General features: G+C 38.3%; 1 protein-coding gene across 9 annotated transcripts; it reads right to left on the bottom strand.

Moving 5' to 3' along the window:
- Positions 1–1,270: 1,270 nt before the first annotated feature.
- Positions 1,271–15,464, bottom strand: LOC139765398 (UPF0696 protein C11orf68 homolog). Of its 9 annotated transcripts, none has more exons than XM_071692760.1 (3): positions 15,079–15,464; positions 7,651–7,971; positions 1,271–1,817 (listed from the first exon to the last, which is right to left on the bottom strand). In XM_071692760.1, exons 2-3 carry the CDS (start codon positions 7,806–7,808, stop codon positions 1,277–1,279), a joined length of 699 nt encoding a protein of 232 aa, XP_071548861.1. In that variant the 5' UTR covers positions 7,809–7,971; positions 15,079–15,464; the 3' UTR covers positions 1,271–1,276. The 9 variants fall into 9 exon arrangements, 8 of the variants coding, with proteins under 8 accessions (XP_071548861.1, XP_071548884.1, XP_071548916.1 ...); XM_071692783.1 differs by having other exon boundaries at positions 14,999–15,112; XM_071692815.1 differs by lacking the exon at positions 15,079–15,464 and adding an exon at positions 14,322–14,342.
- Between the last annotated feature and the right edge of the window lie 414 nt (positions 15,465–15,878).

Below are 15,878 nucleotides of genomic sequence, written 5' to 3' on the forward strand. Positions count from 1 at the left end.
ATGTGGGTAAGTGAGAAGGAAAAGACAGCTACCTGGGTCAAAGGAGTGCTACTTGATAAGTACTGAAGGCTTGTCTCGCTATGCAGCCATCACTAACCCTTCACCCTCATATCTTTTAAAAGGCAATGCATGCCTAACATTTATTGTGAGTACATGCAAAAGATACTCTCTGGGTGAAATTATCATACATCTGGTCACTGACGAGTGTTTCTAACGGTGAGCACACCAGCAACGCACCTCAGTGTGCCTCAAGTTATCTTGAGGCACTTTACTTGAGCCACTTCACTTTGGGAATTTAGCTTCTGGGCAATGTATTTCTTCCACCTGTCCTTCAAGAAGGTTGGCTCTTACCTTCCTAAGGAGGGGAAAGCCCAATTTCTTGCCTAGAAGCAAGAAATGTGGGCACACGTGAGATTTCTACGTGCACTGGGCCCTCAGAATGCACCTCATCAGTACTTCACCTCATTAAGGAGATCAAGAACTTATGAACCCAAAACATGGATCTAGAATACATCAGGAACCTTGCCAGTTCCAGGCTCAAATGTCTGCAGATGGTAATCAAGGCCAAAGGAGTGAGGAAAAAAAGTTCTAAAATGGTGTGACTTTACCTTTGAGAATGTGTTGGGAGATGGACCAAATTTTTTGTGGACATAGTAAGTGGGCTGATCATGTAAGGAATGACATTGTGATAGAGGTATGATAGTGAACAAAGTATAACTGAAAGAGCTGACCAGGTCATGCTGAAATGGTTAACATATGATGAGGATGAGAGAAGAAATCCTAATTACAAAGGAAGAACGCAGTAAAAGAAGCTTTCAGGTACTGGGGTCTGAACATTTAGGTGGGTCAGTGTCATGGGCTGAATTGAAGTGTTTGATGGATATGATATAAAGAGGATGAAGTTCTGTCAAAGAGATCAACCAAGGCATAAGAAGCAGTCAAGGTAAAACACAGAGTAAGTTGTGAGGCTTGGCTGTAGATGGTAAGCTCTGGCTTTTGTGTATCAATACATGATGGCTACATAATCTGTGTGTGCAAGTACAGCTGCTGTTCATATGTTCCTGATGCTACCACACTATTACAGGAAAAGAAATCAAGTATGAAAAGAATAATACATAGATATAAGAAAATTAATTAATGAAATATATCAAATTTAATTAATGAAATTCTTTGGATGCATAATTAAGGACCTATCAAACAGAACAGCTTGACAGGAAGAAACCTATCATGTTCAGTTGCTTAGAGTAGAAGGGTTCTGCAAAAATATATGTTTTAGTTACTGTGAACTTTTACTTATTGTGGACTGCCTGGAAGTTATCTCAAATGTGCTCTGGTATATGCTTGGACGAAGGCCCCATTCATTTCTACTATACACACCAATCAGTGTGAATACATCTGGTTTGTAATACATTTTACATTTAATGCCAATTTTTCGTATGGCGCTTTCCAAAAGATATACATCTTCTTCGTTAGTGAAGTCATTGTTATAAATACATATTACATGCTTTCCATCAGTATTCTCTTTATATGGACTGACTTTGGCAGATATTGATGGGAGCTGACCTTCCACAACTCCAGTGGCCACCAATCTCCAGAGATAATCAACTTTTGCACCTGATTCAACATAAAATAGCCATTTTCCAGTTGTCACAAAATATGTTTTTGCTAGATCAGATATAGTCTGTAATTTAATGGGTCTTCCAGATTCTTTCAAGGTATCCCATGCCTCTAGAAGCTCATCCAACAATGCCACATGTTCTTTCTTGTGATCTCTACGAGTATGACCTTCTACTGCAATCCAGCCAATCCCATCATCACTGGAAATAAGTTAGGTGCACATTAGAATCTTTGATTTAACATAAATGAGAACTACAAGCTGTTTGAAGCATGTCTGAAATATACTAAAAGGGGTAAAGATCTTCTCTAAACCCCAAGTAATCTTGAAATTCCTGGTGAGATGCTGGTTTTGTCTGAAGCCTGCCTCCCTGTAGTGTGTGGTAAAACACTTTAAATGTATCATGTGCCTTTTAACTTCTGCTTTTCCACTGCCAGGTGTATGGTGTACAACAGAAGTAATGGAAGCATAAGCAGAGGTGTGGTATTATAAGTTGCATTTTTGTCTCAAACAAATATGATAGGTAAAGGTTTTCATTACTATTATCTACTATTTTGTATATCATTACAGCTTCACATAAGAAGAGGACCTTCTTGAAGTCTCCTAACATACTGATCAGCATATAAAATAAATTTAGGATACAGAGTCTAGTAACAATACATAGGATGCCACGACAAGCATTAATGGCAACATACTTTGCCTTAAGGAGTTGACAATTTAAGAATTTTAGTTTACATCCCCAAACGCAGTGGCCAGAAAAGCAAGAACCATGATGTACACATAACAGAAGCAGTGAATGGATTAATAAAGCAAACCCCAAAAGATTTAGAAATTCAAGAAAAAATTTATGAAACAAATACATGAGCAAAAAAGAAAGAAATTAGCTCTTCTAAAAAAAGGAAAACATTTTACAAATCACTGGAGAATGATGGTCCTTACATGAGAACATTATCCATGAGGCAAAGCATTACTTTATTCAAAAGTGCAATACCCTCTCCTTGTCATCGAGTGATAGGTTTTTCTGGTCTTTAGCTAAGGGCATCCCTGCCAACGTGTCACTCTCTCTACCTTTCGTTCACTTCTCAGATCTGACAGTATGATAACTATCTCTCCCACAGATAGAGCAACTCTCTTTGGTTCCCGTTTCTCCTCTAACTCTTCCTTGGATGACATTAACATTCCTTCACCCCCTGATGCTCCTCTTACTAATCCTATGCCTCTAGTCATAATCTCTTTTCAGCGTCCAAAACGCACTTCCCTCTGTGGACACATGTAAGGCTTTTGGTCCTTATGGCATCCATCCCCATATACTGAAAGAGTGTGCCTTTGAACTTGCACCTGTACTTGTTCATCTGTACCAATTCTGTTTAAAAATCAAAACTTATCCTTCTCCATGAAAGCATGCATTGATACATCCCATCCCTAAGAAGGGTGACTGTTCTGAGCCTTCTATCATCTTACTGCTTTGAAATCTACCATTTCCAAAGTCTTTGAATACCTCCTCAACTCCCATATCCTCAGACACCTTGAAACTCACGGTTTTCTCTCATCACCAGTATGGCTTCTGTAAGGCGAGATCCACTGGTGATGTATTCTTTCCCATCTTACTAATGTCTGGTCATCATCCCTGAAAGATTCTGGGGAATCTTGTGTAGTTGCCCTTGACATATCTTGTGGAGATGCCCTTCATATATCCAAAGCTTTTGAGAGGAAGTGGCATCAGGGTCCCATCTCTAAGCTCCTCTCTTTTGGCTTCCCTCCCTCACTATGCTCCTTCATATCTAGCTTCCTCTCTGGCCAATCTATCTCTGTGGCTGTTGATGGTTCAGCCTTCCCCTCTTTATCCATCAACAGCTGTGTCCCTTAAGGTCCTGTCTTGTCCCCTACACTTTTTCTCCCTTTTCTCAACAATTTCCTCTCCTCCAAAAATAATCAAATGCACTCATATACAGACGACTCAATGCTGCATTCATCCACATCCTTCCATTTTGCTCCTTCTTCTCTCACTCAATCTGCATCTTGTCCTGACAGCTTCCTCAACAGACTCGGACTTGGACAGGATACCTGTGGGGTGGATAAAATCTTGTTAAGTTTAATGCCTCCAAGACTCAGTTTCTACCCATCTCTCTATCAAAAACTCCTTGTAACTCTTGTCTCTCCTTTGATGGTTCTGTTATTCCACCTAGACTCAATGAACATACTTGGTATTACTTTAATATCCACTCTTTCTTGGAAACCTCACATTACAGAAATAGCTAAGTCTGCCTCTAAGAAACTGGGTGTCCTGTTTAGATGTCAAAACTTCTTTCCTCCCAAACAGTTGTTCTGTTTTTACAAAGGATTGATTTGTCCTTGTATGGAGTGCTGCTCTCACATCTGGGGTGGTTCTGTCTCTGTATCCTCACCTGACAGAGCTGAGCTGAAAGCAGTCTGACTTATAAACTGTCCCAGGCTAAGTAAACTGTCCCAGGCTAACTTCCAAACTTGACTCTCTTGTCCTAAGCTGCTATATTGGTTCACTTTCCCTTTTCTATTGGTATTACACTGGTTTTTGCTCCTGACAGCTGGCTGCTTGTATGCCCTGACCACTATCTCAACAACGCAATACTTGGCAAGCTGCTGTATCACATGATTACTGTGTGGCCATCAGCAACTTAAGGGTGGGCTGTTTTGATCACTGCTTCCTTCCCTACATATCAAAGCTTTGGAACTCTCACTTGTCATGTCTTTCCCTAAAACTATGACCTGGCACATTATTAAGATAGGTTTTTCACTTCCTCCAAAATTTGTAATTACTTATCCCTTGTCTTTTATTTTACTCTTTCATAATTATCTCTATATTTCAATTAAGGCCCAGCCTTGATGTGGAATATGTCCATGACTGGAGCCTTCAACAAAAACAAAAACAAAAAATTAATAAATGAAATAAAAAAGGATGGACTGAAAAAGATTTTGAGCAACTGGTGTGGTGGGGTAGCGAAAGTAATGGATGAAGGCAAGCAAGTACGAATATGTACATGTGTATATATGTATATGTCTGTGTATGTGTGGTGGGGTAGCGAAAGTAATGGATGAAAGCAATGTGTATATATGTATATGTCTGTGTATGTGTATGTATATCTATATGTTGATATGTTGGTCTCCTGCGTTAGTGAGGTAGTGCAAGGAAACAGACGAAAGAATGGCCTAACCCACCCACATACACATGTATATACATACATGACTACACACGCACATATACATACCTATACATCTCAACGTATACATGTATATACACACAGAGACATATTCATATATACACATGTAAATAATTCACACTGTCTGCCCTTATTCATTCCCGTCGCCACCCCGCCACATACTGAAATACCAACCCCCTCCCCCCGCATGTGCACAAGGTAGCACAAGGAAAAGACAACAAAGGCCACATTCATTCACACTCAGTCTCTAGCTGTCATGTATAATGCACCGAAACCACAGCTCCTTTTCCACATCTAGGCCCCACAGAACTTTCCATGGTTTACCCCAGACGCTTCACATGCCCTGGTTCAATCCATTGACAGCACGTCGACCCCAGGTATACCACATCGTTCCAATTCACTCTATTCCTTGCATGCCTTTCACCCTCCTGCATGTTCAGGCCCCGATCACTCAAAATCTTTTTCACTCCATCTTTCCACCTCCAATTTGGTCTCCCACTTCTCCTTGTTCCCTCCACCTCTAGAGACACATATATCCTCACTGTCAATCTTTCCTCACTCATTCTCTCCATGTGACCAAACCATTTCAAAACATCCTCTTCTGCTCTCTCAACCACACTCTTTTTACCACCACACATCTCTCTTACCCTTTCATTACTTACTTGATCAAACCACCTCACACCACATATTGTCCTCAAACATCTCATTTCTAGCACATCCACCCCCCTCCACACAATTCTATCCATAGCCCACACCTTGCAACCATATAACATTGTTGGAACCACTATTCCCTCAAACATAACCATTTTTGCTTTCCAAGATAACGTTCCCAACTTCCACACATTTTTCAACGCTCCCAGAACTTTCGCCTCCTCCCCCACCCTATGATTTCTGCTTCCAAGGTTCCATCCACTGCCAAATCCACTCTCAGATATCTAAAATACTTCACTTCCTCTAGTTTTTCTCCATTCAAACTTATCTCCCAATTGACTTGTCCCTCAACCCTACTGTACCTAATAACCTTGCTCTTTTTCACATTTACTCTCAGCTTTCTTCTTTCACACACTTTACCAAACTCAGTCACCAACTTCTGCAGTTTCTCACATGAATCAGCACCAGCGCTGTATCATCAGCGAACAACAACTGACTCACTTCCCAAGCTCTCTCATCCACAACAGACTGCATACTTACCCCTCTTTCCAAAACTCTTGCATTCACCTCCCTAACAACCCCATTCATTAACAAATTAAGCAACCATGGAGACATCATGCACCCCTGCCGCAAACCAACATTCACTGAGAACCAATCACTTTCCTCTCTTCCTACAAGTACACATGCGTTATATCCTCGATAAAAGGTTTCACTGCTTCTAACAACTTGCCTCCCAAACCATATCGTCTTAATACCTTCCACAGAGCATCACTATCAACTCTGTCATATGCCTTCTCCAGATCCGTAAATGCTACATACAAATCCATTTGCTTTTCTAAGTATTTCTCACATACATTCTTCAAAGCAAACACCTAATCCACACATCCTCTACCACTACTGAAACCACACTGCTCTTCCCCAATCTGATGCTCTGTACATGCCTTCACCCTCTCAATCAATACCCTCCCATATAATTTCCCAGGAATACTCAACAAACTTATTCCTCTGTAATTGGAGCACTCACCTTTGTCCCCTTTGCCTTTGTACAATAGCACTATGCAAGCATTCTGCCAATCCTCAGGCACCTCACCATGAATCATACATACATTAAATAACCTTACCAACCAGTCAACAATACAGTCACCCCCTTTTTTAATAAATTCCACTGCAATATCATCCAAACCCGCTGCCTTGCCGGCTTTCATCTTCCGCAAAGCTTTTACTACCTCTTCTCTGTTTGCCAAATCATTTTCCCTAACCGTCTCACTTTGCACAACACCTCGACCAAAACACCCTATATCTGCCACTCTATCATCAAACACATTCAACAAACCTTCAAAATACTCACTCCATCTCCTCACATCACCACTACTTGTTATCACCTCCCCATTAGCCCCCTTCACTGAAGTTCCCATTTGTTCCCTTGTCTTATGCACTTTATTTACCTCCTTCCAGAACATCTTTTTATTCTCCCTAAAATTTAATGATACTCTCTCACCCAACTCTTATTTGCCCTTTTTTTCACCTCTTGCACCTTTCTCTTGACCTCCTGCCTCTTTCTTTTATACATTTCCCACTCATTTGCATTATTTCCCTGCAAAAATTGTCCAAATGCCTCTCTCTTCTCTTTCACTAATAATCTAACTTCTTCATCCCACCACTCAATACCCTTTCTAATCTGCCCACCTCCCATGCTTCTCATGCCACAAGCATCTTTTGCGCAAGCCATCACTGCTTCCCTAAATACATCGCATTCCTCCCCCACTCCCCTTACCTCCTCTGTTCTCACCTTTTTCCATTCTGAACTCAGTCTCTCCTGGTACTTCCTCACACAAGTCTCCTTCCCAAGCTCACTTACTCTCACCACTCTCTTCACCCCAACATTCTTCTTTTCTGAAAACCTCTACAAATCTTCGCCTTCGCCTCCACAAGATAATGATCAGACATTCCTCCAGTTGCACCTCTCAGCACATTTACATCCAAAAGTCTCTCTTTTGCACGCCTACCAATTAACATGTAATCCAATAATGCTCTCTGGCCACCTCTCCTACTTACATACGTATATATATATATATATATATATATATATATATATATATATATATATATATATATATATATATATCTTATAAAAAGTTTATGGACTGATCTCTGAGGATGGAAAAAGAAAACTGTAACCCATAATACCTGTACACTTTTGAAGGTGAATATTTTTCCAGCCAAGTGCTAAAGGTTTCAGAACAGTTCACATCATATATAATCCATTCTCCATCATCCATGTCCTGAGCCTCAGCATGAAGAGTCACAGCATCTTTGATTTTTGTGTTTCCTGATGTTTTATCCATGGTTATTCCCTTACTGACCTGTAATTCTTTTTTTCACAAGACTCGGTAATCTTTTATACAAACAACTTAGAATTTTTTTCAACTGGTGTTGCTAGCTGGGATTGATAGTACTATTGTGTAATATTAAAAAGGTCTTGGGTCACCTTGAGAGTCCATCAGCAATCTGAAATAAATGTATAAAAAAAATAATAAAACAAAAACTCAGGGTTGGCAGTTTCACAAAAGATTCTGGTGCAAAGTCAAAATTAGGTCAAGAAAACTAACCTATATTAATAAAAAATCATGCCTCATCATGGTTTCCTGTGCCAGCAAGGTAGCAACAGGAACAGAAGAAAGGCCACATCCACTCTCATCCATTCTCTAGCTGTCAAATGTAATGAATCAAAACCATAGCTTCCCTTCCACAACTAGGCTCCACAGAACTTTCTAAGGTTTAACCCAGATGCTTCATATGCCCTAGTTCAGTCCACTGATAGCACATCAACCCCAGGATGCTACACCGTTCCAATTCACTCTATCCCATGCACGCCTTTCACCCTCCTGCAAGTTCAGGGCCAACAACCTTGTTTATATTCACAATCACTCAGCTTTCTCCTTTCACACACTCTCCCATTCTGTTGATTTCCTCCAGTGAAAAGCTTTTAAGAAAAGTGAAAGTAAAGATCACTTTTCTCACTCCAGGGGTTATAGTGTAAAGACCAGGTTATGCCAGAGATGACTCTAACTGCAAGTGCAGATATTCCTCACCAAAAGGCACGACTTTCCTAAGGCATGTACAAATATTCCCCACCAAAAAGTACTTTACATATTCCATGGCAAATAAATAAATGCTCCCCTCAAATACCTCTGATTTCCGAAAGACTAAAGGATTTTCCTTGGAAAAAAGGCTAATCTCTAGAAGTCTTATAAGAGGTGATAACATAAGGGATATTTACAATCTTCATGGTTTCATATTCAACCAAGAATATACAGTTTGGCTTCTTCTTAAGCCAAAGGTTATCATACAAAATTACACTATTTTTGTGTGCACATCACACAAATATCACTACCTGAGATTTTATTACCGAAAGTGCTGATCTTTTAAAAAAGCCTGTCAAGAACTGATGATAGCAGGGTTATTCATAGACTCAACAAACTTACACATTACAGACTCTATGAATTGTTTATATCTTAAGGAAAAGAAGTGCAACAGGGAAAATAGCCTACATAAGGAGACTGAGGAGCTAACTGCTAGCCTACATAAGGAGTGCCACACACTGAGAAGCTAATGCCAGAAACACTTTTAGACTAAAATGTCTAAGACCTTTGAAAGATTCTACTTAGTCTGTGGTAATGACAAAATAAGTCTCCCTAAAGAGAAGTTAACCCTAAAAAGGGCCCAACAGATTAATACCAAAACCCAGTTAAAGGTGTTCCTTTACAGTACTCTTAAAAGAGGTGAGATATTACTAGTCTTATTCCTGTAATGAAAAACACAAGAGAAGAACTCCACCATAAGACTTCTATTATGTATGAGCAATCATATTCTTCTAGGAAGGATTGAAAGCTAGAGACTTGAGTTGAGGGACAAATGTAGAAAGAAAGTCATCTATTAGGCATTCTCTGAACTTCTACATGACAGCATTTGAGGAAAAAACATTACATAATGGTCAGGTTCCCAAAAAAAGGCTGAAGGTACCTAAAAAAAACAGGTATCAGTCAAGGGTATGACATACATATGGAGTTTCTGGTACTAAGGGTGTTTGTTCCACCTAGGAGTACTGAGGTTACTGAACTTCAACTGACCAAATAGTTTGTGAAGAGAGTTTTCTAGATGATTATTGGAAGAAGAAATAACATCCAATTACAATAATCATAATAAGGTTCGCCATGCCTTTGAAGCAAGAAGATGCGCCTGAGATGCCACTTCTAAAGAAAGTATCCAACTTGAAAGCATCAGTACCTACAGACAATAATGTTGGTATTGTACTTGATCTCAACACTGCATCTGCATGGACCTTGTACAGTCATGGAAATAAGCTTGGGAAAATAAGGCTTTTGGACAATGTTCTTTTTTCAATTCTAAGAGAAGAAGGGATTTGCAAGTAACTCTGTTCATCAAGTGATAGACAGCCACAATTATCTCCATCCAAAAGTAAATTTGTACAGTCTGATTCAGTATGTTTTAGATGAAAACCATTGACTTTCTTTTGAAGGCTCCAGTCACAGACAAAAGTCCACATCAAGCCTGGGTCTTAACTGAAATACAGAGAGGATTATGAATCAGAGAAGGAAAGATATGGGAAAGTATTTACAAGTTTTGGAGGAAGTGAAAGACCTGTCTTCTGAAATGTGCCAGGTCATAGTTATTGAGAAAAACATGATAAGTTCCTTTTACATTAATGACCCTTAACAGAATGAAAGCCACCAGGCCAATGGAGAGGAATTTGGGGCTCTCCTTGCCAAGGATTCTGTTGAATCTCTATGAAAGTCCACCAAAAAGTCTAGGAAATTCTTGTTGATGCATTCTTAAAATGATCTCAGTTCACAGCAGATACTCACAAACTTGCATATGTAACACCAAAATACAAAGGATGACCTAAGCGAATACCTAAAAAATACAAACCAGCTGCTTGACTTTGCATGTAATATGAGTTTGAAAGAGTGATAAAAGAACATACACCAAACCAGTTAATCTAGAACAGTGACATAAATGAAGACCAACAGGGATCTCTACCAGGAAAAAGTAAACAAACCCAGTTCTTAGATCAATACAGTAATATACCTGAAAGTTTACTGGAAGAAAATGGACACAATTTTTTTGACTGCAGAAACATTTGACAAAATAAACTCTAGAATTTTAATGGAGAAAACTGTTAAACAGAACATTTAGGGACTAAGATATATCCTTACTTTTCCATATCTTATTTGCACAAAATTACCTTCATTAAAGGAACATAGATCAAATAGTTTAAGACTGAAAGAAAGTTCTATGTGGTAGCAAATGGAACCATGTTTGAGCAAGAAGATGCCTTGTCAGAGGTATCACAGGTAATCGTATTAGCCTCACTACTCTTAATCATAATATCAGATATCAACAGCAAAGTAAAGAAAAGAAGAGTAAGGAGCTCTACTGATGAAACTAGAATAAGCAAAATTACTGAATCAGAAAATGATCAAAAAGAGATGCAACAAGTCAAACACAATCGACAAATAGCGGAAATGAATTTAATGGAGTTTAACAAAGATAAATTTATGCAAGTAAGTTTCTGAAAAATAAGAATACATTGGTGGTATACCACATAGAGGTCCAACACAGAAGTGATAAAAATTGAAAAAAAAAAATCAAAAAATGGGCATAATCATAAGAAACTAGAATTCATTTAACATATTAAGATAATACTGAGCCAAGTGATGAACAGTATAATTATGAGAACTTTCACTACATGAGTTAAAATTCTATTAATGAAAATGTTTAATGTATACTGGATGCAAATTTGAATACTACTGTCTTGTATGGTTACCAGTGAAGCAAATGGAAACAAATTCAGAGAGAATTCAGAAGCACTTCATAAGTAAATCAAAGGGATGCCACCATACCTCACCACCACACTCCATTCTGCACCCCTTTTTCCCTAATTTTGCATTCATCTTGAAACCCAACCAAACCACAGTGATATTACACAGCTCTGCCTCACACCCACATGTATAAAGAAACTTTTAAATCTCCAATCACTCTTCACATGCACTTGCTCCTCCACAGGAGGCCTTTCAAACTATTCATCAATTGTTCCTCTACCCCAAATATCCTTAACACATCCCATGAAGCATTCGACTCAGCTCAATCATATGCTTTCTCGACATCCACAAAAGCTGCATACATCTCACTTTTTGCGTAGATACTTTTCCAGAGTCCTCTCTGCAAAAATCTGATCCACACATCCCCTACCTTCCCAAAATCCCCTTGACCCTCACTTATTCTGCATTCAATCACTACCATCACTATTAATCAACACCCTTGCATACACTTTTCCTGATATACTTAACAGACTTATTCCCCTATAGTTGCGACATTCATCCTAAGCACCTTTTCCTTCGAATAAAGTAACAATAATAGGTTTCATCTAATCCTTAGGCACAACCTGCTTCCATGCTAATTACTAGCTTACAAAATAATTTAGGAAACATTTAGAATGAAATATATTAACTTCCAGTAAAATTACCATTTCAGACATCCACTCATTTTGGAGTACAAATTGTTTTAGTAATATATTTTTTTATATGTTTTGCATGAATCTGACCAACACTTCTAAAGCAAACCACTACGTTTTGATATATTCCCCCCTTCATCCACTGATAATGTGGGACCCTCAATGAGAAATGGGGTTTTGGCTGAGAGAAATCACACAAAGTAGTGATTTGTAATAGAAATGACATGAAAAACCTTCAGAAAAATCTAACCAAACCAAACATTCTAATCAAGGGCTGGAAGTCTGAAACCAAGAATAATACCACTTTACCAGAATCCTGTATTGTACAGCTTCCAACAGTGGCTATGAAATATAAAATTATAATATAAAATTATCTTCATAAGAAATGTAAAGAGCTGTTTTTGTAGACAGGCTTCAGATCATATATATATATATATATATATATATATATATATATATATATATATATATATATATATATATATATATATATATATATAAAAGATCCATATCACATTCCACCTGTTTTTCTACTTTGTAAACTCTATAATACCACTGCACACCAAATAACTAAATATCCAAAGCTACTGGTCCCACACAGGTAAAAATACTAAAATAATTACCAGTTAAAATTAGGTGTATTGACCAAATTAGGCTTGCATAGTAATCATATGTGGGGTTTAAACCGAAATTCATTGATCCTACCTCCAAGACATATGTCTGTATTGCACTTAGCTAAGATATATATACTTCAGTACCTCACATGGCAGGTCTTAATGTTAATACTACATTCTCTAAAGCAGTATTCTTATTGGGTCTACCTCTCTTGAGACAGTATTCCAACTGAGTCTATCCTCTGAGATACTATTCCAAATGGATCTATGCTTTCTGAGACAGCACTCCAATTGGGTTCATGTTCCCTGACCTAATATTCCAACTGAGCCTACACTCTCCAACTGGGTAACTGTTATCATGGCAAACAAGAAATTCCAGTTCGCTAGTTCTGTTAGTAGCAAAGTCACCCCTGAAATTGTAGGTGCAAATCAATGTCCATCCCTCTCCCCTAAAAAAGAAAGAAAGAAAAAAAAAAACCGTTCTCGCCTGGTATGTTAGAATAATTTCATTTGTACCCAAACCTAACCTTACCTAACTTAGCCGATAAATTTGATAAAGACAAATGCTGATACCATGTTTTTCTCTTCAAGAACTTTGGGTTAGAGTCTAATGTAGATCCGCATAGATTCTTGGCATGGAAAATGGTTACTTATGTTTCAAATCCTTTATATAGTTCGCTGAGATCACAAAAATACCCGCGGAAAGGAATTAATCTATTTTACTGGACAACATTAAGTGCTGCAATTGCAATATTCTGGTCGAAATATACTGAACACCGGGCAAATGGCGACGTATCTCACCAAACATAAAATAGCCACAGCGGATCCCCAGCCACAGATGAATATCATATCGGTACTGCATATTTCTACAGTCGTCTCAACTATCAAGCAAGGAATTTAGAAGTTCTGTTTAATTTTTACAAGCGTTATACCCACTTAGGTATTAGCCACTGATTTTTGCTATGTTTGTTTTATAATTCAATATGAAGCTCCAATTCATTCTCGGCAATTGTTACTGTATCTTATTATCCTTCAATGGCGTTACGAAACAAAATAATTTCATATCTAACGCTAAGAATGATGCGGAGCTGAACTAGACTTTTACATAAATATGAGCGGTCTTTTTGTTTAACCAGTAGCTTAACCATATTTCCTCTTTTCCTCTAGTTTGGAAGTATCTTGCATGTCCAGAGCTCGTCTAAAGCTCTGTATGTCCTCATCGCCATGTTAGCTCGATTAGCTTTGTTGTTATGTGCTGCATTTACCTAAGTGGCTCTATGCTGCACAGTACCTTTGATTAATTGGTTTTCAGCGATAGACCGGTTATTCAGTAATGTGCACTAATAAAGTCAGGTACAGTGACATATATTTCTTTAAAAATTAATATTGATTCTAGTAATATTTACGAGTTTACTGTAACTTTAGTTCCAAGTGCAGATGGTTTAACACCAAATCCACTACTCCAAGAAGTTTTAAGGAACTTTGGATATGCCACAGTGCTTGGATGTACGATTATAACTAAAAATACCATCCATTTAACCCGTTCTTCCACTTCACTTAGAAACATCAGGAATTATGTTTGCTTCTGATTATAAGGCATTAGACCAAGTCGTTAATATATATGAAAGAGAATGGGTTCTACATCAGGTCCTTGGGGTACACCATAATGCTTTTGCAACCTATCACATGGAAACTGTGGGATATATTACCTTATACTTACTGTCTCCAGGTTAAGGATACATCTTTGGTGTGGAACTGTCAAATGCCTTTAAAAGGAGGATAAAAAAGAATCACGGTGGTTAAAAAAATTAATGTTTTGCGTTTTAACCAACATTTGTCCTCTGCTTTAAGACCCTGCCCAACTATGAGGGGAATTATCCTTGTAAGATTTAGCTATTCCCCTCCTGCATAAAACAAGCAATTTTGGAACAGCTTAACTAGCGACAACCACCGACAATAAATTTATAATCTTAGGCGACATCACGCACATAACTATCATTGGAAAGCATTTCATGATCATTTACTAATCTTGACCGGTGTTTATGAAAGAAAAAAAACCGCAAAATCAAGATTGTTACAAAGCTAATACAAGAATGTTCCCAAGTTTATTTCGATGTTATCTTTAACCGTTTTTCCATAGTCTACGATATTTATCCCCATTTATTCCTTCATGGGCAATGCCCTGTCGTGTTGAATGATCTAGCACCGAAATGTGTATCCAGTTTCTTTGAAAATCAACAGAGTTCTCAGTTTATTGTATCAGAGCCACTGATATTGTTTCTATTGAAAGGTCTAACTCCACACACACTGCCAATGTAAACTAGCTGGTACACAGAGCACTCAGAACATTTAATATTTCTGAATTAGTAATCCTTAAACGATGTACCTCAAGATAGGTGGAAAACGTTGATTGTCCTCTACATAAACAGATTTCCGCCATAAATTCTTGAATTCTTCCTGACTTACCTTTACTACACAAAGGTGTCGAGCCAAACACGTCATGGACCAGTTAAATTTAATCTTGCAGCCGAGCAAGGAAGCTGGTTGACTCACCAACAGATATACAGTGGTAAACGTTATCTGTAATCACTAACATTTCAGTTTATATGGAAATTTTATTTTCATTATATTTGTATTATTTGTTGCTATTGTAGGAGGAAATCATATATTTCTTAAAAATACGTCATGATGCACTGGATTAAGGTGCGAATCTGTATTGTTGGAACGATACAAAATAGCTTGTCGCCAATTATGGAAGCCAAAGACTATGACACTTTGGTTAAGGCAGCCACTTTCTTATCTTTCGTTTATAGTCTTTGATAGAAACGCGGTTTCGCTCAGCCCCCCTGCCTTCTTCACCTTGAAGCCACCTTGACATGGCACATTACAGTATCGATCAACAGCAATACTAGATTACGGCATTTCCTTTTTTTTTTTTTTTTAACTATGCTTCACAGCAACAGCTAAATATCAAACTACACTGGTAAAACACAAGCAAAGACGACAGCTGATCAACAGTCCAATGGCGGCAGCACTGGGGTACTGAAGCTCCTCTCTTTGAAAATCAGGGGCTCACCCCCATTCAGTTTATACTTGTGCAGAATTGCAGTATGGAAATTCAGATGTGAAAGGTTTTCCTCCAGTGAGACCCCCTACTTCTTGGAAGCTGCGGCTGTCTCTGTAGTCTTGAAGTTCTTTGCCTGCCAACAATTAACAAGACTTGGCACCAAAATAGTCTGCAACTTAAGAACTGCTCTTTGAAAAGT

Source organism: Panulirus ornatus, chromosome 4, assembly GCF_036320965.1.
Source record: "Panulirus ornatus isolate Po-2019 chromosome 4, ASM3632096v1, whole genome shotgun sequence".
NCBI classification, from domain to species: Eukaryota; Metazoa; Arthropoda; class Malacostraca; order Decapoda; family Palinuridae; genus Panulirus; species Panulirus ornatus.